Consider the following 25562-nt stretch of genomic DNA (forward strand, 5'->3'; position numbering starts at 1 on the left):
AATCTCCGTGACGATGCGGGATGAAATATACGGCAAGTTACGCACACATCTATTGGCTAGCTCGCGCGAAATATTTACCGCCCTCACACACGAACTCCGCTGGGATTTGACACGAGTTCCGTCGCTTCGACCTCCGACACAGCGAATCGGTCGAGTGTTTAAACGAGGGACAGGATGCTATGGTTCTTCGGGAAAGTTCAACGGAGAGGGATGGAGGACCCCGAGCGGCCTCACCTCGAGACGACGCTCGCCCTGGGTCTGCGCTTCTCGTCGGGAGGTGTTCTCCACGGTCGAAAAAAAACTGAAAGACAAATCCCTCCCCAACCTACGATTCCACCTAATATACGACGTTCCGCTCCGAAATCTCCAGCCTACAGTCTCTATTGTCGGTACGATCGCTAGAATACCCTAGAGCCGAGCGCGGGTGCTACCAGCGGAGGTGTCAGAGATGTATGGTACTTTTTTTGAATCATGTATATGTGAGAGTCATACAGAAAGGAGGATGGATCAAGGGGGGACGATATCTTTTCCCACAGAATCCACCGTGGCCGGAAACATCGGTGGCGACGGGATGTCTCCCGTCGGAATATGAAGGGAGAACCAGTACGGATTCAGCCTGACTCTCACGTGAAGGCTGAGTCTCTGAGGTCTCTCTGGCGACTTCGCAAGGTCGACCGAAGCATTTCGGGGCGAGATCTTTACATTCAAGCCACGAGCATCTTCGATGGAGATCCCGCGTAGCTTCACCTGCTCATTCCATCAATGAATCAAAGACCAATCATGTTAAAATTTTATTCTCAAACTCTTCATTCCTCCCCGTTTGTGAGGTTCCAGCAGCCGTTTGATATGCATGATGGGGAAAAAAGGCACACCGCAACGTGTACAAGGTCCACACGACCGAGCCCTCGAAACGACATCATCGACAAAGGAATTCGGTCGCTCTTCGTGAGCCTGGAAATGTTTCCCACGGAGGCCACGCCTGACGTCGGAAGATCGAGAGCGAGGCCAACCCACGACCGTATCACTGCCAATGGGGATGCCTCTTTTCCACGAACGATTCCAGGCCTTCCTTGCCATTTTTCAACTGGAGATTGTCCGCCATGACTCGAGCCGCATCTTCGTATGAACGCACTTCTTGCACTTTGGCCTCACGTTGCAGGAAGCGTTTGCCGAGCGAGATCACATCCTTAGGCTTCCTGGCGATGTCTTGCACTATGTCTTCAACCAGGGCCCCGAGCGCTTCGTTCGATTCTGCTCGATGAGAAATCAAGCCGAACCGCAGAGCTTGAATCGCATCGATGTTCGTCCCTGTGTATAGCATGAAGGCAGCGGCCTTCTGACCAACACAACGCACCACGGGGACTGAGGGCGCTGAACAGAATAAACCTACAGATGCACCCGGTAAAGAAAATCGAGCTTCGGGTCCTGCCACGGCCATGTCGCATGCAGCCACAAGTTGACATCCTGCGGCTGCAGCCAAGCCCTCGACTGCGGCCAGGACGGGTACCTCGAGATGTCTCAGAGAGTTCATCAGGCTCCCGCACCTCGCGAAGAGTTCATATTGCTTTTGAGGATCCAGGGATTTCAGTTCTCGTAGATCATGACCAGCACTGAAAACAGGGCCCTCCGCTGTGATCACTACTGCTCGACAGCTCTTATCAGAAGCCGTTCTAAATGCGCATTCGAGCTGGTTCAGAGCTTCACTAGATAGAGGATTCCGTTTCCTGGCATTGCACAGAACCACTCGGAGGATTCCGTTGGTAAGCGTGGACGTTACCAGAGCCATGACGTTCGAAATCGAATCCGAACCGCTCGCCGGCAAGGAGCCCTGCACCACGGTTGCTTGCCGTCCTCCCGAGGCAGAGCACTGCTCGTCGTCCAGCTGATTATAATGCTGGAGAGTCTGGGAGAGGAGGGATCATCGCTGGCTGTTATTCGGCATGCCAACGAAACTCCCAAGGAGGGACAGAGGGTTTGAACTTTGCCCGGTGGAAAGCTCGGATGAGTTTAGAGTTCTCCTTCCGGCGTATATTCCAATTGGACTGGGAGTTCTCGAGCGTCGGGGATCCCTATCCTGTCCGGATCGGATTGCAGGCTAGACTCAAGCTTCGCATTCCGAGCCTCGAGTTTTCCAAGCCGGTTTAGGAATCGCCGGCCATCTACCATCTACGGCTTGGCATCGGACATCGCTCGGTAGTTTGCGACCTAGGAGAGTCTCCATCAGACTGTGCCAAGCTCCGCTCCCGGGAAGAGCCACGGTGGAGCGATACCGAGGTATCACTCCCTCGCGGCTCGAATTCAAGCGCTTTGTCGGGTGTTAAGCGTCTGCGGGGGGCCCCCTCAGTGATTGTTCCATCTTCTTATTCTTCCCATGGCGAGGGAGGACGCGGATACCGATTTCAAGCTACAGTCGGTGAATGGTATCGATCAGTGGGAGCATTCGACCAATCGGTATGGGCAATAATTAATGGTTTAATTATTCATGGTCGAAATTATTTTTGGTCGAAATTCCGAGCGGCGTCTATAGGGAATTTCCACAAAGCGACCCGCGACGGTTCTCTCGATCGGAGCTATTCGCTGGGTCGTGAGTACCAGATGGGCGCGGTCAAAGGGTCCCTGTGAGGCGTCATGGATTCGGGATCCAGAGATCCGGGCCGTCATCCCGCTCAAGATCATGGAATCGCTGACAGCAATGCGGAGCGCCGGTCGCTCCAGGATCCATGGAGGGAGCAAAGATCATCGCCGTCGTTGTTCTCTTCGAATACAACTTGACGGGATCCATTCGGGTAGAAAAAGTTACATCGCCGTCATTTATATAGGGAGTCTCCATGTACATCCACCCGTTGCAGGAATCGCATGTCGATCGTACAAGGCTTCGACCCCATGCATCACCTAGCCCGCACATATAATCCGAATGATATTGAATTATAATTGTCCGCGACGACGGCTCATCCACCTACACGCATCGGAGCCGCTTTTTCGAAAAATGGCGGGCTCGAATCGGCGCTTCACAGCAATGGCCGCTTAGGTTCCAGCCAGGTTGTGAGAGCTGACTGGCGTGTAGTGGTGGTGCGGCCCGCAATACCGTTGCGAGTACAGCGATTTCCTTACGTGGAAACCTCCAAATTGTGTCCGTCGGTGAGTTTGTCAACTATTTAGGCGAACTAGAATCTTGACAGCCAGGAACACGGGCTATGAGCGCCTGTTGTTGTGCTCTCCTGTGATTCGCCCGATGCGGCCAATGGCTGGCCGCCAGCCACTGATTGGCTTGCGAACGTCCACTGGGGAGTCGGCAGCCACCGACTTGTACGACGATGATGACAACAAGCTTCATCAACGGGCATTACCAACGAGCTCGCGATCCCGCTTGTCCTGCCGATCATGAGAAGACACGATTCATGCACTATTTCTGTCTAGCTTTCGGAAGAAATTCCCCGTCTGTCACCAGCTCCGGCTCGACCGATTAGGCTTAGCGGCTGCGAGTTGAATTCGGCGCCGATCACTGTGACCACCGGTCCCGCATTCGTCCTGTCCGGGAAGAGGAAGCCGACAGAGGAGAACACAATGAGCGGGGATCGCTATATCGAAAACGAGTTCGACGATTATGCGCGATATTGTGAGACTTCGGCTTTCGCCTACGAGAAGTTCTTGCCCAAGATCGAGTGTACAGTGTACAAGCTGTTGAAAGTTCTCGAGCTAGAGGCGCCGATCAAGACAGACGCACGCGACTGTTCCGTCTACACAGGCTCTACCGGCATAGCCCTACTTTACATGAATCTAGCTCTGATACAGACAGCTGATAAGAACGTAGAATTCAATGAGAAAGCGCGAGAGATCCTTGTCACCCAACGGCTTGCGAAAAGAAGACACGATTTCACATTCCTCTGCGGTGATGTTGGTCCCATCGCGGTTCGCGCGGTTCTCCACCATCGGCTAGGATTGCAAAAAGAAGTGAAAACAGACATAGACTTGCTGCATAAGTTCGCTTCAGGTGAGCCAATCGGGAACGCAGTCAGTTCTCGATCATCGATTCCTCTCTGCCGAAGAGAAAATGAGGAGCGATAAATACATGAAACGGGATCTGTTTTCCAGGCTGCGTTTCTCTGGAGACGGGAGAACCTGACGAACTTCTCTATGGTCGCGTTGGATATCTTTACGCTCTACTCTACATAAACGCTAATATCTCGACGAAACCTATCGATGTGAAACTCATGAAAAATGTTGTTCAGTCTGTTCTCGAATCAGGGCAACTACTCGCCGCCAAGATGAACTGCGATAGCCCGTTGATGTACGAATGGCATGATAGTCTGTACTTGGGAGCCGCTCACGGTATTTCCGGCATACTGACCATGCTGCTGGAAGCAAAAGAACTTCTAGACGCCCCCGAGATGGCTCGAATCAAAGGGACCATCGAGTTCTTGATCTCCCAGAAATACCGCTCGGGGAATTACCCATCCTCGCTGGGATCGACTTCGGATCGTCTGGTACACTGGTGTCATGGAGCTCCGGGATTCCTCTTCCTGTTCGCGAAAGCGTACGAGGTGTTCGGAGATGCTCCGTACCTGCAAGAGGCGCGACAATGCGCCGATGTCGTTTGGAAACGTGGATTGCTCAAGAAAGGCTACGGCCTCTGTCATGGCGTTGCTGGCAATGCGTATTGCTTCCTAAGATTATATAAACTGACGATGGAGGACTGCTATCTGTATAGAGCAGCCCGTTTCGCGGAGTTCTGCTGTGCCTACGGCACACATGGCTGCCGAGTGGCCGATAGGCCGTACTCCTTGTTCGAAGGCATGGCTGGCACCATACACTTCCTAGTGGATATGCTCCGACCTCTGGAGAGCAAATTCCCCGGCTTCGAAGTTTGATTGCAATAAAATGAGGGAAACTTCATCTCGGAGTGTGCCAACTGCTATGATTCAGGGTGAGATGAACGGGCTGTTCGTATGCCCGGGTGGGGAGCCGGGCAGCTATGTGCTGCTTCGAGGCGTCTATTTCGATTTCACGTTCTTGTAGGTCATTGAGAATGTTCTCGAATGACTGATGAACGTGGAGAACGCGCAGAATTCGTTGTGAATGACATCTCTGCTTCATTTCGCTCCATACCGATTCGGGATTCCACTCCGACGCGGCTCTCAGCAGTCAATTTTGCAGGTTCCCCGCCAATGAGCCATCTGTAGCTTCGGAGAAATGTCATCTGAACAGAACTTCAACCAACCCTCGAATGCGTCATCAAATGTATTGCATCCCGTGATGCCTTACGAGAACCCGAATCACGCCAAGGACCACCTCGAAACATTTTGGGTTCGAACCGTCAACGAATTATTGAATCTCAACTTCGTAAGTGCTCCCATCGTGGTGACTCTGAGGATCATCTAGAAGTGGTGTCGATTGGAAGGAACTCGTATTGAAAGGGTTGTTTCCGCACGTCAAACGACCTCCTGATTCCCAAATCCACAGAGCGATGCGAAACCACCTGAGCTGCCTCTGGCGCGAATCAAGAAGATAATGAAACTCGACGAAGACGTGAAGGTTCGTTCCATTGATTGAAACTGAAATCTGCCACACATGCCTTAAAATTCGAATAGCGGATCCATGGAGTTGGAATTGATCGATTTCCATTCATGATATCTATTTACTATGTACAGATGATCAGCGCAGAAGCCCCGATTTTGTTCGCGAAAGCAGCGGAGCTCTTCATCATGGAACTCACTCTCAGAGCCTGGATCCATACTGAGGACAATAAGAGGCGGACGTTGCAGAGAAATGACATCGCGATGGCAATATCTAAATTCGATATGTTCGACTTCCTCATAGACATTGTTCCCAGAGAGGAACAGAAGCCACCCCCACCGACCTCGACGAGTCAGGTGAGACTGCCGGATTGGCGTCCTGCAGCTGCTCCTTGCGCTAGCGTATCGAGCAAGTGCATCCTCTGCCTCATTCGAAGTCTAAGCGCCTAAACTCCTCAGGGTACCGTCGCTAAAACTGTGGCGCAACCGGCAGCAAAGGAGGAGGTCATTAAGTCAGCGGCAACTGTGAATACCAATGATCAGGTGCGTATTAACCATGTTCTATGAGAGCACCTTCGGAAAGTCCGAAATCTGGAGGTCGAGTCTTCCGTTCGGCTTCATTTGTATTCAGAATTTCCTCCATGTCCGCAGGTTCAATATCTTCTCCAACTTGCGGCTCAGCAAGGTGCCATCAATCAGCTTCAAACTCAACAGTCAACTCTGACAACGGCGGGCGGCCAACAAATTCAGATCATACCCGCAGGGGGCGGCGCTCCGCAAACGATTCAACTCGCCACAACTGCTCATCAAAATTTCCTCGCACCCCAGGTTTGTGGGAGCTCACACCAACATGACTTCCTTCGACTTGTCATGTGAATCTGATTCCGGAATCCGGCTTCTCCTACCTTGGGCTCCGATGAGCTCCTCGAAGACGATGACGAAAGTGTCAGCTCCGGAGCTTCATTGCGAGACTTCCGAATCACGATTCCCTCCACTACCCGAATTCATCGCTTTTGCATTCTTTCCCAGGTGGTTCAAGTGCAGTCTCTAGACGGGACCCAGACATTGGTCCAATCGGGGGTGGCCGGTGGTCAGGTACGTAGAATCGGTCGGATGTAATTTTCGAGATATGGGCCCTCATTTCACTCCGCGGGAGAGAGATTCGTTCAACAGAGGCCTTGCTGTTCTCACGCTCGCCCATATTTGCAGGTCATGCAGATACCTCAGGTCATACAGCAGCAAGCATCGGCCACTGGTCAGCAGCAGCATATTCAGCTCGTCCCCCAGGTTATCGGTGATCAACTTCAACAGTTGCCCTTGCAAGCGCAAATCGGGGCGAATGGGCAGTTCCAACTCGTGAGGGTTGCGAACCAGACAGCGAACGGTCACGGACAACCGATCATTATCCAAGCGGCTCAACAGGCCTCAGCGCACTCCCAACAGCAAGCCATCTACCTACCGAACGGTCAACAAGTAAGTCGTCGTCGTCGTCCTTTTTTCTGAACTTTTGGCTCTGGAATCCACCAAGCGCAGCCCTCCGTCCCTAACGACGAGAGTTTCCCACAGGTCCTTCTTCAACCAGGCACCACCATCCAACAAGCGCTGCATGGCGAGGAAGAATCGACCGTGACTGTAGGTCACTAGCGGCTCAATGCGGCAACCCTATACCGGATCCACCACGGACACACAGAATGGTGCTCCTCGAAGTAGACTCCGGACGGTGGTCCTGTTGCTTTCCGTATCGATCGATCGACGTATTGCCGGAGGACTTCAGAAGTTCATCCGTGAGCAAGGTTCTGTGAATCGAACCTCCTCACTGTGAATCGCGAATTACGCGACCCAAGAGCGAGAGTATTGATCGACTACGGAAAGGAGCTCGGGAAGCGCTGTTCTTCTCCTGGTATTCTGCGGTACTTCTGACGGTCCGAATTCGGATCGATGATCCTACGTAAAGGATTGCGTTCTACTTCGCGAGGGAACTTTTCATATATCGATCGGTCACGAGACCCCGGTTCCGAAGAATTTGCTGGGAGAACACTCGCTGTATGCGAGATATAAGTTTCTGAAATTTGACGTTGGGACTCCCACTTCCCGCTTGGGAAAACAGCAGGTTCAAATGCAACAAGGAATCAGGAGAAAATCAGGGTAATCTGCTGGATGCTTTTGTATAGAAGTAGCTAATTAAACATTTTGTGATCTGTATTTACTCATTGACTGTCCATTGAGTGTTGTAAACTTGTATATGGTTCGGGAATCCGAAGCGACTCCATGAATAAATCGAAATACCGTCTGAGATCATGAACGCTGGCATTTCTAGGTGGGGACCTGAGTTCGGCATTCCATAGTATTCTAGGATTCTTCGGGAAGGCCCTGGTCCCGTACGGTCATTGTGTATTGCGTGTAGTGCGAGCTCAACCACCCCTGATTTCTCGAATATTTGAGCTCTTCCATTCTGCTCCTATCAGCGGGCGAACGGACAGGCATAGCCGGACAACCGCCGCTCGCGCGCGCGCCTGATTTCCTTCCGCGAGTTCATTCTCCACATCATACATACTTTAAGTGAGGTGCTCGGTCGGAATCTACCGTGGAGAGTCGACAGCGTCAAGGCGTTGTCGGTATCCTCCTGGCGCGCAAGGGAAGAATCCGTCGATAACTTACAATGAACTTCATTTTATTATCATCCAAACTTATATTATTGCGATGACTCATATCAGTTGCTCGCTTCCCGGTGGCTGGAATCCCGAGGCGTGGCGGCGCGTCGAGTCCTCGCACACTAGGTTTCTTCGAAGCCCCACCTTCCCATCTCAGAAGGCTCCTCTCTCACTCAAGGTCGGAACAGGCTTGGTGCTGCTGAATACTGTTCTCTCCCCAGTCAGGGAATAGGCATTCGGGACCTTTCTCGTGAAGCTTGGATTCACGTGGGGAAGACAAGCCTAATTGACTTGTTCTGGTTTCATGTGGACACTTTAAACTTACGGGGTCAATGACTAGACTCAAATGAATATACTCAATATTTGTCAAGTCCCGCTTCCCTGAAGTGGCAACTTCTCAATGACACAAGGCACACCATGAGCAAGTGGCCAGCTCTGACAACTTTATGAACTGCAGAGGACTTAACGCTAGTCGTCATCTCCAACCACCAGGAACGTGCCAGAATGCTTGACTATCTGCATCCTTTTGTGACTGAAGATCATGACGGTATTCCTGGACTTTCGAAATGCTCGCAAACTTCTCCCCCCCTGGGAGATCGCTGCCAACGTGTATGGTTTTGTTCGTTGATCGGCTCCGGAGAATGCGGGAGGTCCGGACACTGCAAACTTCTGAGCTAAGTTCACCGCTCCGAGACGTCGAAATTGTAGCGACCCTCGCATGTGGTAGAAATCATCCATTCGATCAGTCGCCAGGCACGGAGCAACCCGCTCTTCTGCGACTGCCGCATCCGACGCTGATCAGGAAAGAGTGCAATCGAAGGTGCCGGTGAGTTTGAGAATGGCGGTTCGAATTGAAAATATGTGTGATGAGGAGCTCAGAATCGCCTGTCAAGATCCCTCAATAAAGGTTCTCGACAACTGCTCTCATGTAGGCGGCGGCTACAAGAGCGGAGTAGGCTTGCCAATCCTTCCGTTTCGTTCCATCTCTGTAGTCGGCTACGCCGCGCAGGACGAGATAATTGTCTTTCCGATTACCGTAAACCTGTAAATGGAATTCAAATTATGAACGAACAAGCAGAAGCGTTCCCTCCCCCATAATTTCATCATTGAAGTCACAGAGGGAACCGAATGTACTCACGGACTCAACAACGCTATTGAATTCGCTATCGAAAGCGAGAATTCCATGCTGCGACGCGAACTCTTGTCGCTGTGCATCGTCGAGAGCCACCATCCCACCCGATGCCACCGCTCCGAAATGAACAGATGGATGTCCCGGTACCCGGGAGTTCGCTGCTCCCGGTGGGGCGCAAGGGTGACCCACCTCGATCACGTCGTTGCCTACCATGGGATGAAGAAGTCGAATATCGTTCACATTCCGAGGTCTAAAAATTTGCCCATTCACTCTCGCTCCGCATCCAGTTTAGAGACCAACCTCCGATGCCCATGAATAGTTTGTCGCTCTCGTCTGGAGGGCGCATGAAATCATTCTCCTCGTCTGAATGAGCGGCAGTTTTCTGCAGCTGCTTGAAGCCTTCGGCTATATAGTCCTCCCATGCGACATTCTCTTCGATGACACGGTGAGCGGCTCGCTGGGGGAATCGAAGGGGAGTGTTAAGCTTTTGCCATACAGGGTTCCGGGATGACGACCGCGGAAACTTTCCACATCGTTCTGCTCCCACCTGAAGCTTATCTTCGGGAGGTAGCCATGTTTTCAAGTTGAACGAGCCGGGTGGTGAGGGAGATCTGTCTTCGTTCGGCGAAGTTTTTATCCTGTAGGAAGGTGGGCAGCACTGTTTATTTATTTATTATTCTTCTTCAGGCGCTCTTAAGGCAATTCGGGAACAGAGCCCGTGATCTAGGATTCGCCACCAGGAGCCCAGGTTCCTAGAAATCGAATGGATTCCGACGTACTTTTCAGCGAACATGTAGATATAATTATTCCGGTCTATTCCAGCTGGTTTATCAGAGACGACCACGTCTCCTAAGCGAACATGCTTCGTGTGATCGGTGAAATGGGGTACACCCCCTCCGCATCCGACGAGGATTACGTGATCAACGTTCTGGAATGTACCTGGAAAAAATTTTGGGCTCGTATTCAAGAAGATTTCCTCGTTTTCCTTAAGCCACAAGCTTCTGAAAAGCACTGAGCCCATCGGAAGTTCCCCGTCTCCCATGTATTAGAATTTAATGAGGAACCAACCCAGAAGTCTCGTGGTAGTATTTCCCGCAGCGATCATCGCCCCTCGTTGATGTCCAACAGCCGGTAGTTTCGTAGCAACGACCCGATGGCAACCAATATTCCCGAGGGTATAGACGTTCGATTCCCCTGAAATTCGAGGAGAATCGCTATCAGGAATCTCGAAGGTCTGTCTCTCGCACGCGTACTGCTCTCTCCGAATTCTGCGGAGAGTGAGCTCCAGGGAATCCGGAACAGAAACCACAAACCTTCGGTTTTGAACCTGACGAAAGTGTTCTTGTCGGATATCATTGCATCAACGGCAACTTTTTCGCAGAACTGTGCTGTTATGATAGCGATCGTCGGTTGTTGCTGGCGAGTGACTGCGGGCATTTGGCGGACCCGTTTCACCTGAATGGGGAGAAGTTTCAGCCGTGAATCTTGCAGTAGCGTATCCGTTCAGCGGAGCTCGGAAAAACAGCGACGCGGTTGAGCGAAGGTTTTCAGGCTCTCTCTTCGACTGACCTTATGCTCGTCCCTGGTGACCCGAGTAAACAGAGAACCATCTTCGGTCGGTCTGATAACTCCGCGAGAGGTGAGTTCCGATATGAAAGCTCTCACCGTCTCCTCTTGCGTGACAGAATCCCTGGCGAAAATATTCGAGTTAGGCAAGCGGAGGGTACTTCGGCGTCTTCCGAGAGCCACCATGCCACGAGATCGACTATTCTGACGAGAGGACCAAGATTGCACTATCCGACCTCCTGATCGTTCCGGAGACCGATCGCAATCCGAGAAGACTCACTTTGCGATGTCCTCGATGCTCACGGCGTTCGGATAGGCGCGCTCAATGATTTCGAGAACGCGCTCGATGGTGATGGTCGTCGATTCCACCCTGGATTCTTCCAGTAAGCCAACTAGAGAAGAAGAGCTCCATTAAAATCAAGTCCTCACAGAAGCGCGTAAAACAACGCCATACGATGCGGGTTAAATATCTTTGCATGCTCCACGATCAAAATGTCCTTAGGCACTCAGGAATCGGGAGCAAGGAGGCCATCTATTATTCTTATTATTGTTCTTGGACGCTCTGATTACGTGACGGGGAACGCCGAAGTAGTCCTAATTTACGGTTCGCGATAATGTGTGAACCTACAGCTATTAACTTTCGGGGTCTAGAGTTTAGCCGTGTCAATTAGTCGGAAGTGGAAACCCAGATTATTATCGATGTTGGTTATGGCCATTCAAATCACGCGTTCCCTGAACCTGATTCGGATTGTTGAGAGGAATCGTCCCATGTGTCTTCCAAAGTCTTCACGGCGGGCATGAATGTTCGCCACGAGTCATCGATGGCTTCTCCATCGTTTATCAAAGATAATTGTAATGCTGACGATTCTTTGCCATCAACTATATGGGAAAATGATTAAGGGATCAGCAGAACTATCCCTCCGAGGTTCCCGGGCATCGAGAATGATCCCAGATTCGGAATTCCCCGAGGAATTCTGGACCCACAAGAATACTCAGAATGAATCTGCCCGCTCGTCTACTCACTTATGGAGTTTTGATCGGTCTGGGTCTCCAGTTGCTTCAGCTCCACCTCCACCTTCCTCATGTCTGGATACCGATTCTGCAGAAGTTTCATAATTTTCTTTATGAAGCCCACATAGTCTGCGGAGAGAAATCTTACGTCAGGGCAGTTCTCCAGATAGGGAAGCTGAGCCTCCGGACATATTTAGAAATCATGAGCGTATCGATGGAGTGCGTATTGTCTCTCACCACGTGGGAACTCGCAAGGGGATACGAGTTCCTTGAAGAAATCCTGAGCAAGATGCATTTGTGTTTTCTCTGTCGTACCCTCTTTGAACCAGAACTTCAACAATCGACTCTCTTGCGAATGAGTGTTGTCAGAAGCGTTTTTCAGGAATACTTTGAATTCCAACCACAGTTGCGGAACTTCATCAGCTGGAATTGGGTCGCAAAGATTAATTCAAATCCTCAATTTCGCTCGGACGTTCTCTCCTCACAATCGAGAGACATTTGTGAACGTACCTCCGTTTGCAATCTGGTTTTCCTTATTGATGATAATGCCCTGATGTTGGCCTCCAGCGACATGAACCGCTTTCGAGGTGTCTACCTGCTTCAACCTCTCGACAGCGATACACGTGTGACCAACACCCTTCTTTCTGGGGGTCATTACGATCCGCTCTGTAAGAGAGACATTGGGCCTCATTGTAGAGGATCAGTCGTTCGTAGAGTATTATTATTAGATCGCGGCGACAATCGATGCTCGAATTGGCTCCAATTCTGGGTCCGAAGGCCACAATAGAACGCATTGTTTTCGTCTCGTACTGAGCGGTATTCATGGATTACGACTCCCAGTATTATGGATCAGTACTGCCCGGGGAGTCATTATCCTTCGGTTTCTGCGCTCGGCCAGGCTGCGGACGAGAAAGCTTCCCTGGTTCCCCGACGCTTAGGATAGTCAAGAGAATCATAAGAACCCGAAATCGACCATACCGTCCTCAGAGACGAGCTTCCGCTTGAGAGTCCGGACTTTCTGCCTCATTGAATAGCTCGATGGATGGGCTCCCTTACACGCTCACTCACTGGACGACGTAGGAATTCTGAACTAGTTGTCTCTAGGATTCAACGTCTGCGTGACCGATCGGCAACTCGAAGAATTTCAAGAGATGAGGAGCACCCAGAACTGTGAGCTCGCTATCGGCATCTCCAAAAAATTAGCTCCGAGATACTGAAGCGCTCGCGCTTTCCAAGATGGTGCTCACGGCGCGCGACGTTCAGTGCACTGAACACCATGTGTCCCTCAGAAATTTTTCAGCCGGACCGTTGGAGTAGATCCGCGTTCCGGTGTCGAAGTAAAGGTGCGTACATGAACTGTCAGTTGGTTCTTCGCCAGCGTCGTGCTTGCAGAAAACAGTCCGGTGAAGCCAACGGTCTCTTCCCCTCCGTCTGACGGGAGGTTCATTCGGCTCTGTGCTTTCAAAGGCTCCTACGACATTATCGAACACTCGCGACAATCTTCTGTTTTTTTTCTTGAGAATCGCTGGCAGTGACTATCACTTCCGTCTCTCCTTCGATTCCGATTCTTCATTTTGTCAGTGCAAAGAGTCATTCCACAAATACTCGGGCGGACTGGGATTTATTCACCGACGAAATCGGCGACCTTCGTTCCAGTGAATCCTGATACTCCTCGGATACTGCATCCAAGCCTCGCGATTTGAATGCTGGGCGGTGGGAAGGTCTGATGAAACACTCGTCAGAAAATGAATTGATTCATCGTCACGAACGGTGCCACTGAGCTACCACTCAAACCTCTTCGCCGCTGATGATGGCTCCATGGTAGCTCAGAGCAGAACGCGTTCGAGAGCTGCCCGGACGGATTTGGAGGATCGAAGCTTGGCGCTAGATTGACTTTCCGGCACTTCCACAAAAATGAGAGGGCGGAACCATCAGGTAGACTCTCAAGCGATCGACGCGGCGTTTCGGAAAATCAAGCCGGGAGAAAATCGACGATCTAGACGAGGATGTGGGCGAGTTTTTCCTCGCGTGCCCCCACGTCAAGTTCTGTATCGATTCTCGGGCGACTTGCCCGGTATACACACTCACTATTTTCTCTATTCCTTTTCCTTCTCAAGAATCCAAAATTAAGCTCCCATCAATATTCGCGGGGTCATCCGCACACCTGGCATCTAAATCGGCTCGAACCAAAAGTGGTGAAGCGCTGTCAGACGCCCGGCCCAGTCGGTGCTTGAAGGGGAGAATCATGATGTACATATGCGCCTTTTAAGGAGAACTCCCTCCTGACGACGGTTAAGACCGGGCGAGGATAAAGCCTTCGGATATTCCGCCCCCGAAGCCGGAAAATGAAAAGCTAGCGGCCCTCCGGCTATCGCATGAAATACAAGGAAGAGTCGACATCTATCAGTCATTGTCATTACTGTCAGAGACCAATTCTCTTTAATCGGCGAACTGGGGGAACCACAATGTTCGAATTTGAGACAAACCACTCCCTCTTCGAAACTTCCACAGATCGTGATGAGACTGAACATGTAAAAAGCAAGATTTCTCTGTCAGGGACGAGAGTATAGAATATTTATCTAAGAACAAACCTTCTTGGTCGACCGACTCTTCGGCCATAGCCATTTTTCAAGGCTCCACGGGGAGACGGGGAACGCCCTTGACCGCTTCTCCACCTGTTCGCGCTTAATCCGTTTCGGCCAACGCGCAGTGTTGGTCCACTCCTTTATTCCGCATGGATCTCACAAAACCGCATGATTTTCAGATCAGTCACCTGGAATCGCCAGACTATGAGAATCGAGCAGAAGAGCTCCTCCCGTCAATTGGCGTGTGGGTTCTCAGTCACTCTGCGCGAATGTACGGAACGTATGGCAATCCGGGAGTTTCTGATCCGTCACCGCTTCAAGCTCGGGACGTTCCCGGGCTCGATCCACTCTGAATGCGCTCACCGGTATCCCGATCATTCACCATTCATCCACGATAGGAACACGGAGTCAGAATCACCAGAAAGAAGCGGCAGAACGTGACAGGGATGACTGCGTGAAAAGTGACAAGCTGTGGTGAAGTCCGTTCACTGCACACTTTTCCCTCACCGTGGCTCCGCTTACTGAGGCTTATTGTTCTAGTAGTTGTAACACGGGCGTCGCTTGCTGGCTTTGAACACTCCCATGCTCAGTAGATTCTCAATTGGGAGAGTGCTGATGACTCACTCGCACACAGTCTCCTAAGGGGAAGGGAGGGTGCCGGTTTGCTAACTCGGCTTGCTCTCTCAGCTCGCTCACTCGGTCGTCGAGGATGCACCAAACTCTCCACTCGTGCCGTGTGCACGAGCCGCCGGAGAGGCCGCTGGCAGATACCTCTGGAGAAAGTACTGCTGGCGCGGACTCGTAGGCTGCTGTGGAGCGCGACGTAACAATCCAATGTGATCGTGATTGATCCGAGCTAGTCGAGTCCACGGATGTACCAGTCATCCAAAAACACGTTGAATAGGATGGGAACAGTCAGAATTGACGTAGCTGTTCGCGGTCGATCGAAACGAAAAAGTTCCGAGATCAACTTCTCGGAAGATTGTGCTTGTTACTCTCGATCCATTCACATAACTGCGTCGCGAAGACGCTCAGTGCTCTCCCTGCATTCGCGATGAATTATGAGGGGACCAGTACCGAATTTTCCGAAAGAGCGGAATCAGCCCCAGTTTTAAACACATAATCCTCATACAGTGCTCGGTTTTCACTCCCCGTATATTCGGACACGAAAGACTTAATAACTCGAGACCCCAGGTCTTTCAGAGGTCGACTCCAAGGCAGCACTTCTCTCAGACGCATCACTTACGGGCGGGGGGCCCCTATTCATCCACGGGGACTCAAAAAGAGCGAAGGCTCCTCCTGGACGCAGACCTTCCTGCGAAACTTCTGCTTCCGTTCGCCCGAACCCCGCCTCGTCACCAGCTTCAAAATCGATTGGAAATACCCTAGTTGAGACTCGAAAGTCACCGGTAGGATCATCGCTCTTCAGCCTGACCAAATGTATTCTGGCTGCGGCACTGAGATTATTATCCCCCGTAAATCCCTTGCGAGATCCCGCGCCGCGCCCCCCCCCCTACCGCTTCATTCGAACTTGGGATTAACCTCGGGGGCTTTCAATTTGCTTCAGATATGATAGTTTCTCTCTCTCCATTGAGCGGGTTTTTCTCCAGAATCGGAGGAGCTCGCCTCCATCCCGTGCCTTAATGTCCGTCTAGCGGAGCTTTACCGATGTGCCACTTATATACTTCGGGATTGATTCTTTCCGTCCCCTGCCAACCGAGCTCCCTCTTTGACTTCGCTCTCCCATGAATCAATCGACTCCTGGGGAGGAAACTTCTCCTGCCGGAGAGTCTACAATGAACTCATCGGTGATTTCATCGGAGAGCTCCGATTTCAGATTTCCGTGAGTTTCATGTAGAACAGCGCAACTGTACGCGGAGGAGCAACGATTCCCAGTATCGACGCCTTCGCCACACTCCCATTCCTCGACCTGGATCCGGAGTTGACGTGAATCACGCAGATCGAATTAAAATTTCTCCAGTCTCTGCTTCTGCCATCGCATCGTATTCGGTTTCGCAGGCCGTAGACCCTATGCCGCGGTCACGAAGGCTGATATCATCCCGTGTATGGGGCGATCCGTCAGGGCACATTCGATCGTTTGCGTTTTAAGTCTGTAAGCTTCGTAGGCATAAAATTCTTCATCGACGACTTCGCCATTTATCATTGAGCAAAGCTCTGAGGGCAAGATTCGAGGGTCTCCAAACCTCGCCTCCGACTGGTCATTCCAGATTTCTCCACCGAAGAAGAGCCTCGTGTGGCTCGACCCCCATTTCCGGGAAATTTCCACCGAATTTTTCCGGCGCTTCTTTTTTCCGTCAATGGCGGTACCGCATCCCGTTCAATGTTTCCTCATTGACTGACTGAGCCTCTTGCGAGAACTGGTATTTCGCCTGTAGATACCGACGTCGGAAATGGAGCAGGATTGGTCTCGAAGTTCTTTGGATGTAGGCACTCTCTCTGAGCGCCTCACCAAGAAAGATTTTTCACATATGTAGACAGGAAGATAGGAATGAGGCGTAGATGAGCGCCTAGAGTACTGACAAGGAAATCTACCAAGGTCGGTGTGCCTCCCGGTTCCAGAGCTTTATTGCGACGCAACTCCAGCAGCTGTTCGCCCCCAACTCTCGCAAATATTCCCTCTTCGGCTAAAAGCAGAGTATCATCCATGCGCCGATACCGAGACAGCACCGCAATGTATTCACAGTCTTCCACTTGAGCCAATCGTGTTCAGTCAGTCCGCGCTGGAAAGAGAGGGCATGATCTCGCTTGGTTTATTCCTCCGATTGGTGTACTTAAAGGAGAGCGAGGTAGGGGCAGGATACACACCTCAAGTGCGATACTGTTGTCGAGCTTCATCACGGTCAATCCCAATATGAGCATGGCGGGATATATGACCGACGTGATACAAAATCGATTCAGCCTCCTCTCCGCGATGATTTGTTGATAATTCATTCTGGGAACGAAATTGGCGTGTCCCTGAGACTCGCGATCCATCCAGAATCTCTTTCTAACCTCCGGGCAAATCGACAGGGAGCCTTACCCTTCAAAAGATGTGATGACGCTGACTATGACCAGGAGGTAGATTAGCATTTGAAGCAGCTGACCTTGTCCCCCACTGTTCACGAAGAGATTTTTCACTCCGGCACCGTCAGCCGCGAGGAGTAGGATGAGGAAGAATAGACACAAACCTCCGAGCAAGCCCTGGCAGGTTCTACCCAGCTTACCCAGACAAGAGTTGTAAATTTCGCCGGTAGCCCCGGGCTTAGGTGCTAGAGATCTGTGTACAAAAGCCGGTGACGATGAAGGGGGTCTCGCAGGAGGAGGGGCGTTTTTTCTCTCTGTGGAAATTAGAGGGAGTTTTGCGGTAGTTAATGTTTTGTGAGCCTTGTCATACTTTCTGCAGTTGTTCGATTCTGACTCTCACGGGCGAAATGTCTGTCGATGAACAGTCTCGAAACGAAGACGTCTTCGTCCTTGGCAAATTTTTCGACGATCGCGGCTTCGACTCTGTCTTCGGGTTCAACCTCCAGCGTCAAGCATTTCTGCGCCTCCTGACTCCGGTCAATCGGGAGTTTCTCGGTCGGCATCGGATCCGCCGGCGGCGCGGTCGCAAGCTGAAATATGTATAGCATCGTTCAGATCGCGCGCGGGAGCTGGAGTGACACGCAAGGGTATCAAAATGTCATCCCCAATAGACCTCGGTTTGTTCGGTAGTCTTCGTTCGACTTTCGGTAAGTCTCTGGAATCTCTGAGAGAACTGGAATCTACGCGAGGGATTCCCGCCGAGTTTCGTCGACGGTGGGGCCGTTTCCGGCTCGGTTTCGAGTGCTTCCTGAACGGTTGGAGTGATATCGCTTGTCTCCTCATCTGAAGGGAGAGCAAAGGGAAAACGAATGAGGACGACTGCGTTGACGAAATTCTTGACTTCGCTGATAGGTTGTGGATCAGGGAGTGAGACCCACTAGTAATAGTCGCGACGGGTTCCGGTGCGGATTTTTCTGTTGTTTTCTCTCGTTTGTTTGAGTTCCGAGACCTCCACCAGCTGGCGCTCGGCGGCTGCTTTTCTCGCTCGGTCGTCACCGCCTCTATTTCAGTGTCTTCTGCATGCGTCACTTCATTCTTTCCCTGCAGAAACAGGAGCTCTGTTATCTAAGCCCTGGAATGAGAAGCTCGGACGAGGTCGCGTGGCTCAAACGCAATGTCAGAGGGAACTCACCTCATCAGCTTCCTCTGGAATTTTCTCTTGAGCCACTGGTCTGGGCTCTCTCAATCGTTTCAGAAACGTGAACTTGCGCGCTGTGTCTTTTTCCTGAGGAGAATAGAGTCTGGATTCAGTCCCGAATCTGCGGCAACTCTCGAATGCTCGGGCATGCGGACGGAACTTGATGCGATGAACCATTGGTCTGACCTCGACGACTCCAGCCTCTCCTGCTTCCACTTCCGACGCATCTTTGAGGTCTTCGGGAGCATCGGGAACTTTCTCCGCATGGGAATCTACACCAGGCTCCTCATTCGCACCCGGATTGTCGACAGCGGTCTTCTGATTCGAAGAGCGGTTGAAACCGATTTTCGGGAATGAGAAGCGCGTCTTCTTCGGGCTCGACTGCGGAGGTTCTGCTTTTGAGATCCGGCACCCCATGCTCCCGATACGTCCTACCAATTCCCCTTCTAATTGCCGATTTCATACCTTGTCCCCAGATGGTGTCGTTTGAGACTCGAGCTCTCTCTCGTCTTGGCCGTCTGAGGGCATATGAGCAGCTTCAACTTGCGGCTTGGAACGCTTCAATCCGAACCTCAGGCGGAATTCTCGACTCGATTTTTCGGCAATCCTGTCTCGAGCCCGCGACGGTTCCTCTTGCTCCGAACCATTGGTTGGCTCGGCTCCTTCCTCGCTGTCAACCTTCTGAGGATCTTCGAAGCGGATCTTTCTCCGATCTAGGTTTTCATCTTCCTTCTCTCCGATGGATGCAGTGTTCGTCTCAGGATCTTCCGAAGTGATGCCGAACGTCTTCGAATTAGGAAGTCAATCTTCAATTAGGAACTCGTCTCGATTATACTGAACAGTGGCCGCTTCATGGAGGTATTTCTAGGGTAATGTGGATTGCGAGTACTGGAACAATTTCGTACTCCCTTCCGAGGCAGAGGCTTGTCTCCGATGCTGGCGATCACGGTCTGTTCTCGATGTCCCGGATGTCGGTCCTCAGCCTGGAAAGGGAAAATATGACTTGCTGCGTGAGTTGTCCGTCTGAGGTCCTGCCGAAATATTGCCTCAGATCGTACTCCGCGATTCACTTGCCGGAACAAGTTCCGTCGTTTGTAAATCCATCCCTTGCTGTCTCGTGGTTGTTGAACGCTCCCGCTCCACACGTGAAGGGCGGTCCAACGTCTCCACTGCATCAGCATCCATGATTGACTAATTCCTTTCGATGGAGGGCTTTCACGCGTAAAACTCAGGACAGAATCGCTTCGTCTGTGTCCAGTCGATGTGTGGGCCGGACGAAGGGGCGAAACTTGCGTCGCTTAGCAACTACCCATACAAACAGCCGGCCTGTATCCCCAGAGCATGATTTTGTCTTCTATCCCGGATTCGAGGATGGAAAACACTCATTCCGATCCCGTGTTCCTTTGGACTTTATTGGACCTTTAAAATCGAAAGCCTCTGCTGGTTGCGGATTTGGGAAGGGTTTTCGACAGCGCGTCGCGGGAATGAGAAACTTCGCTGGTATACCTGGAATGTCCCGTCCAGATTCCATCTCACGGCGCTGCTCCTTCCCGCTATGCGGGAATGGCAGCAGAAAAGGATGAGCATGGACTGACGAGTTCCTTGCCGACGATAGATACTATATATGGTAATGCTCACACGACATAGTCATACCTAGAAGAACGATGAAACTGGACTTTCGACACATTTATTCTACGAATGGCTATTCACCAGAATCCTGCGGGGATATCCTGTTTTCCAGGCTCGATCAATTCAGCATCTATTCCAGATCTCTCGATATTTGGCAATCGGCTCAAAATCGCGACCCCTCGTGTGGGCGTCTATCTCCAGAGGGCTTGGCTGATTTATAAATCAGCGAATCTCTTCAGGGCGAACGGTTCCGTCCTTTCCCACATGCTCACACACGTATCGCAAGCGATATGAGACCATTACACCACGATTGCTACTCACTTTAATGCTTAGAACAATGTAAGCGAATCCCGAACCACGATGAGCGTCATCTTCCCGTCGGAAGGTCGCATGTAGTTGCCTTATATTATGGGTGAAATTAGCGAGAGTACGACTGATATTCTGACCGAGTCGACCCAGAGAAGGATTAACCCCGGGCGGGAGGTGATCCTTCACCAGCTCCAATCGATCTTACCATATTCTCTGATTAGCGATTCGGCAAATGCTCGCGGAGAGGATCGAGGGATCGATTGGAAACGAAACCGATAGTCGGGAAATCAGGGAATCGCCATGTACTCCAAAAACGGTCATATGTTTCGCATCACATTCATCGGAATGGTAGATCGGGATCACTCTGCTGTAGAGGTATCTTGAGTTACGAATCCGCGCTCGATGAAACTCAGCACCAAGATGCCCGGAGAACGTCGGCAGTGGCGTGGCAGGGTGGCGGCCGGGGCAGGACTCGAGAACTTCTCCAAGAATTTCGTCGCCGAATTTCAGCCGTTTTCGGTTGCGATATTCTCATGGAAAATCACTTTTTTCTAGTTGCCACCGACGAGAATTACGCCTTCAGAAACAAACGAGGAACTGTCACCCCTCGCTCGGCCACTGGAGCTCGGGTGCCTATCTTTGCGCAGAATAACGCACCATTGGTGAGGAAATGCGCGTTAAGATGGAGTTCCTCGATCACATCTTATCACTTCACAAATCTCACAACTCGTCTTTGACTTTCATTTTTCGCTCGATATGTGTGTAGATTAGAAATTGATTCTCTCGCGAATATTCCTCGGCAAATTAATTGAGAAGCACCGCGATAAATACAAGATTATCTGAACATAAAAGTACGAAGGTTCCGAGAGCGAGGGTCAAGCTTATCTCCCTTACTTATTCTCCGTATAGCTTTGTGGGAGCATTATCTAGTTAGGCGGCTTCAGTGGAACCCCGATTTGTATCCCTCCTTTTGTTGACGCCGTTATGTCGGAGGAATGATGCCCATCGATCTTGAGGGTGAGTATTGCTTCAGTCTGATTTTTTCTCGCTCGAATCCGCGGCTTCTGGGGGGACTCTGTTTTTTGGCCCATCCGGTTCACTGGAGTCGGCGTCGCTTTTCCTGCAAGCAATCGGCAAGTGAAAGGAGGCGAGAAGGAGACTTCCGTTCACCTCCGCGGATGAATTCTACTCACAATCCATCATTCGGGTCGTTGAGAGGTACAATTCCTTTCAATCCCTTCCTGGCAGATCCGGGACTTCTGTGTCCGGCGAGCCAGTCGCGTAATTGTGTGCAGGACTTGTGAATGATTCCTTGGGGACGCAGGATGGGTCTGAAGATTCGGTAATTAGAGCAACTCTTTCTCCCTGGGGGTCACGATTCTCTTTCACCGCTCCATACACGCTAGGTCGTCGTGACGCAGATCTAATATAGACAGAGGCTACATACGAAGGGGGCTTCCTCAACGCTCCGTAAGAGCCATCTGAATATTAACTCAATTCCAATGATTCGAACTCTTCGGGAGACACATAATCGGAAAACATTAAGCGATTCCAAGTCCATGGCAGTTTATTGAGTCTCGTGCTGGGGGAAGAAATGGGTGGAAAATGATGGTTGGGGAGGATTCCATTGGCATCTGACTGAAACCAAATCAATTTCGACCGCGATAGCTCTTTCAGTCTGTTCACTGACTTCGGTTCCGAGCCATGCGCATGCGATCGGTGCAATTCTGCTAGGCTTCGTGTCAGCGGCACATTGACCAGCCTCAGATTCCCATGCACGCCACCGAATTCTCCTCGCATACAACAAATCACCTGAACTCATTAGGTTTGTCGCCCGGCAGGGGCAGACGCTTGACAAGGCAGTGTTTCTCGGCCCACGCGGCGTTATCAAGAGAGCCTTCGTCCAGTTGCTGCTCCTCGTCGACGCTGCGAAGAGATGGAACATTCATGTCTCCCTCGCATATTCAGAGACTAAAGTGGTCGTAAGATGGACAATCATTCCGCATAGCTTGATATGAAGGTACTCATCGCGCGTAAGCATGGAATCATCCGTCGCTGAGCTCACCCGAAATCCTTGGCATCCGCCAGCATCGCCTCCAGTCCAGCTACGATTTCGTTCCATGCGAAGAGAATATCAGACGTTTCAGTGAGGCGACCGCAGACCGCCAGACGGAGAATGTATCTGGAACCGACCGTCAGTGGAAATCAGGATCTTGCAGTACAGATCGCAGCTCAACTCCTACCGGGAAAAAACTGACCTGTCGGCAACTCTGCATGGCGACATGAACACCTTTTTATTCTCGTGTATCTTAGCCAGAAGAAGCTCGTTTTGCTTGTTCGTACCCTGGAATCACGGAAAATATGCTGAGTACGCTCGCAATTTTTAGCGCTGCCCCCTTCGTAGCGGCGGGGGACGGTCCGAGCGAGAGCGCTATTGCTTGCTCGTGCAATCTCGACCTCAACCTGAAGCTCACTTCTTGATTGTGGAGTTCAATGAGACAACTCCCCCGATCCCCTTTCCATATCGAGAGATATCGGCCGGTTTCGGGAACCGAACGACCTCCCTTAAGATGACAAGGCGGCGCGGCGTGACCATAGCGCACGGCTGCATGTGTCGGACGCGCACGAACCTCTCGGCGACCACGCAGGTATGCTGGCTGCTCAAAGGGGTTCTGACTTGAGGCTTATGCCATAGAGGAGAGCTCGGAAACATCCGGATAGGTGCACGATCGCGAAAGCGAATACCCAGGTAGACGCGCGCCATGATTCCGTGCAGACCGTGTTCACCCAGTGGTTTCGATACAGAAGTCGTCTGCTGAGTTTCGAAACATCACAGATCGCACGAATTCCGGCTCCGTCTTCCGCAACAAGCAACCACAGAGAGCGGCGTGTCCGAGAAACGACAAATTTTCCAGGACAACTTCGGAACTTTCTTAACGAATCAGCGGCCTAAGGAATCGATACCTGTATATCCAGGGGAACTCCCGCGGATATATGGAACATGCACTGCCGTGTGTTCTAAGTGAATCCAGTAAAGTTCGTAGTCCCCACTGGTGAAATTCATATACTTCGTCCCGTATATGAACTTAGGGTCGGTCAGGATAGTCTCCGCCTGATGATCTACTTAGAAGGAGAGTACAATGCCTGAACAATCGAAACCCCCGTGAGTATTCAGATCGATAGAAGGCGCTTCCTCGGTTCGTTATTTCCAAGTCCTGAGTGCTGGCTTGTTTGACGAGCAGTTCGATGGCCGGTATCGTTTCCGCGCACTATGATTGCCTCCATAGGGTCTACCTCGAGGGCGTTCGATCTCTGTGCCTATCTAGCTCGAGAACGGTTTGAAAAAACCCAACGGCTAGAAATGTCGCGCCTCCAGCGACTTGCTTCCCAACCTGAGATCACCCGCATTTTACTCCCCACAATTGGAACCGTTTCCAATATACTGATTGACTCTTCCAGCCTCCACCGAATCGAGCTCGGTGCTGTGACTCCACACAACTTCCGGCAGTTGAAATGCGTGAACTCCGTTGTTTTCCCCGTCATCTACAATGACAAGTTCTACCAAAACGTTCTAGAGGTGAGAGGCGACGGGGACTCCTGCTCGGCGACATGCTTCAGTTTTTTCCCGAATTCTACTGAATGAGGAGTCTTTTCAGAAGGGAGAATTAACGAAATTGGCGTATTGCAATGACATCGTGGTTGGAGCGGTTTGCTGTCGGATTGACACTGTCGGTAACCAAAGGAAACTCTATATCATGACTCTGGGCTGTTTGGCTCCCTATAGGAGACTCGGCATCGGTTCGGTCATGTTGAAACATGTCTTGCAATATGTTGAGAATGACGGGAACTTCGATTCGATTTATCTGTGAGTATTATTCACCTGGGGTCCTGTTCAAAAAATTATCGCTCCCCTAGATTTCTTCCTCTGACATCGATTCACGTCGCATCAGCTCCACAGCCTCCACTCCTTATGGTTAGGGATGTAAATTTTGCGCGGACCGCCATTTTCCCGCGAAATTTCGCGGAAATTTCCGGCTACTCCTCATAGAGTTCCGATGGAGGCCGCGAATTCGGCGGAAATTTTCCGCGAAAAATCTTCGTCCCTGCTTATGGTATATCTCGGCAGAGCCAAGTTTCGATACGTTTCCCTCAATCGTTACAGGCATGTCCAAGTGAACAATGATAGTGCCATTGAATTCTACAAAAAGTTCGGTTTCCAAATCGTGGACACTAGGGAAAAGTACTACAAGAGGATCGAACCGGCGGACGCCCACGAGCTACAGAAAACCATCCGGCCTTTGAAAAGTGAAAACACGAATGGTAGTCATGAGTGATTAGGCCGATGGATGCGTGGTTGAACGAGTGCTTGGACTGAGCTCGAAGCGATCGTTGCGCTCGAACAAGTCAGAGAGATAACAAAGAATGCCGAAGCATATGTATTGAAGCGGAACATGAGAGCATAAAATAAAAATCGAATTATTGAATCGAGAAGTCAACGCGTATCCAAAACTAGCAGCCTCAAATCGTTAGGAATTGAAACTCCCTCAGTTTCCTATTGTCCAGAGGATAACTCCCGAGTCAGGAATCTTGCAATCTGAAACGTGCCGCTAAACGAAACAAACCTTGTAGCGGAAGCAAACTAGACCGAGAGTTGTAGGAGCAACGATTTCGAACCTATCGTCTTGTAGTAAGATGTCCTCAAACTCCTTCGCTAGGGCTACACATTTGCGCACGTACTCTTGGATGCCCTGGTAGGAGGGAAATGATTAAGCATAGTCTGCTGCGAAGAGATTCTCAGACTCTACGCTTAAGACGTCATCCTTCTCACCTTGACGCCATACATTCGGAGAACGAACCATAGTTTAAGCGATCGGAATCGACGTCCAAGCGGGACGTGCCAGTGCTGGAAGCATTCGATTACCTCGTGAAGGAATCCATTCAACT

General features: G+C 51.1%; 5 protein-coding genes across 5 annotated transcripts; 3 read left to right on the forward strand and 2 right to left on the reverse strand.

Annotated features, from left to right (window-relative positions):
* Positions 1-866: 866 nt before the first annotated feature.
* Positions 867-1868, reverse strand: LOC100906220 (enoyl-CoA hydratase domain-containing protein 3, mitochondrial). The gene has a single exon (XM_003744804.2). It carries the CDS (start codon positions 1784-1786, stop codon positions 1022-1024), a length of 765 nt encoding a protein of 254 aa, XP_003744852.1. The 5' UTR covers positions 1787-1868; the 3' UTR covers positions 867-1021.
* A 1192-nt stretch (positions 1869-3060) lies between these two features.
* Positions 3061-7639, forward strand: LOC100905926 (nuclear transcription factor Y subunit gamma). Its single transcript, XM_003744802.2, has 9 exons — positions 3061-3138; positions 5155-5340; positions 5461-5532; positions 5649-5870; positions 5973-6056; positions 6165-6341; positions 6543-6608; positions 6723-6986; positions 7080-7639. The coding sequence occupies exons 2-9, from the start codon at positions 5191-5193 to the stop codon at positions 7155-7157; spliced, it is 1113 nt and encodes a 370-aa protein (XP_003744850.1). The 5' UTR covers positions 3061-3138; positions 5155-5190; the 3' UTR covers positions 7158-7639.
* On the forward strand, positions 3356-4900 carry LOC100906656 (lanC-like protein 2). Its single transcript, XM_018640157.1, has 2 exons — positions 3356-3991; positions 4093-4900. The coding sequence occupies exons 1-2, from the start codon at positions 3565-3567 to the stop codon at positions 4866-4868; spliced, it is 1203 nt and encodes a 400-aa protein (XP_018495673.1). The 5' UTR covers positions 3356-3564; the 3' UTR covers positions 4869-4900.
* A 1151-nt stretch (positions 7640-8790) lies between the features above and the next one.
* LOC100906803 (uncharacterized) lies at positions 8791-14908 on the reverse strand. Its single transcript, XM_029111908.1, has 14 exons — positions 14822-14908; positions 14465-14646; positions 12384-12539; positions 12111-12296; positions 11882-12002; positions 11143-11268; positions 10866-10986; positions 10610-10751; positions 10365-10490; positions 10076-10235; positions 9844-9934; positions 9597-9753; positions 9303-9502; positions 8791-9206 (listed from the first exon to the last, which is right to left on the reverse strand). Exons 2-14 carry the CDS (start codon positions 14496-14498, stop codon positions 9063-9065), a joined length of 1764 nt encoding a protein of 587 aa, XP_028967741.1. The 5' UTR covers positions 14499-14646; positions 14822-14908; the 3' UTR covers positions 8791-9062.
* An 8542-nt stretch (positions 14909-23450) lies between these two features.
* LOC100906074 (probable N-acetyltransferase san) lies at positions 23451-25109 on the forward strand. The gene is made up of 4 exons (XM_003744803.1): positions 23451-23781; positions 24078-24195; positions 24275-24483; positions 24781-25109. Exons 1-4 carry the CDS (start codon positions 23759-23761, stop codon positions 24950-24952), a joined length of 522 nt encoding a protein of 173 aa, XP_003744851.1. The 5' UTR covers positions 23451-23758; the 3' UTR covers positions 24953-25109.
* The last annotated feature ends 453 nt before the right edge of the window (positions 25110-25562 follow it).

The sequence above is a fragment of the Galendromus occidentalis genome, unplaced genomic scaffold (assembly GCF_000255335.2).
Source record: "Galendromus occidentalis unplaced genomic scaffold, Mocc_1.1 scf7180000077475, whole genome shotgun sequence".
NCBI classification, from domain to species: Eukaryota; Metazoa; Arthropoda; class Arachnida; order Mesostigmata; family Phytoseiidae; genus Galendromus; species Galendromus occidentalis.

Bases quoted from the DNA above. Each gene is read 5' to 3' on its own strand.
- LOC100906220 (XM_003744804.2), bottom strand. From the start codon at position 1,786: ATGGCTCTGGTAACGTCCACGCTTACCAACGGAATCCTCCGAGTGGTT.
- LOC100906656 (XM_018640157.1), top strand. From the start codon at position 3,565: ATGAGCGGGGATCGCTATATCGAAAACGAGTTCGACGATTATGCGCGA. The intron at 3,992-4,092 runs GTGAGCCAATCG...TCTGTTTTCCAG, and splicing joins GCTGCATAAGTTCGCTTCAG to GCTGCGTTTCTCTGGAGACG.
- LOC100905926 (XM_003744802.2), top strand. From the start codon at position 5,191: ATGTCATCTGAACAGAACTTCAACCAACCCTCGAATGCGTCATCAAAT. The intron at 6,057-6,164 runs GTGCGTATTAAC...CCATGTCCGCAG, and splicing joins CTGTGAATACCAATGATCAG to GTTCAATATCTTCTCCAACT. The intron at 6,987-7,079 runs GTAAGTCGTCGT...AGTTTCCCACAG, and splicing joins ACCTACCGAACGGTCAACAA to GTCCTTCTTCAACCAGGCAC.
- LOC100906803 (XM_029111908.1), bottom strand. From the start codon at position 14,498: ATGGCTATGGCCGAAGAGTCGGTCGACCAAGAAG. The intron at 12,540-14,464 runs GTTTGTTCTTAG...TCTCTCTTACAG, and splicing joins AGAGTCGGTCGACCAAGAAG to AGCGGATCGTAATGACCCCC. The intron at 10,236-10,364 runs GTTGGTTCCTCA...AATTTTTTCCAG, and splicing joins TACTACCACGAGACTTCTGG to GTACATTCCAGAACGTTGAT.
- LOC100906074 (XM_003744803.1), top strand. From the start codon at position 23,759: ATGCCTGAACAATCGAAACCCCC. The intron at 23,782-24,077 runs GTGAGTATTCAG...TGACTCTTCCAG, and splicing joins CCTGAACAATCGAAACCCCC to CCTCCACCGAATCGAGCTCG. The intron at 24,196-24,274 runs GTGAGAGGCGAC...GAGTCTTTTCAG, and splicing joins TCTACCAAAACGTTCTAGAG to AAGGGAGAATTAACGAAATT.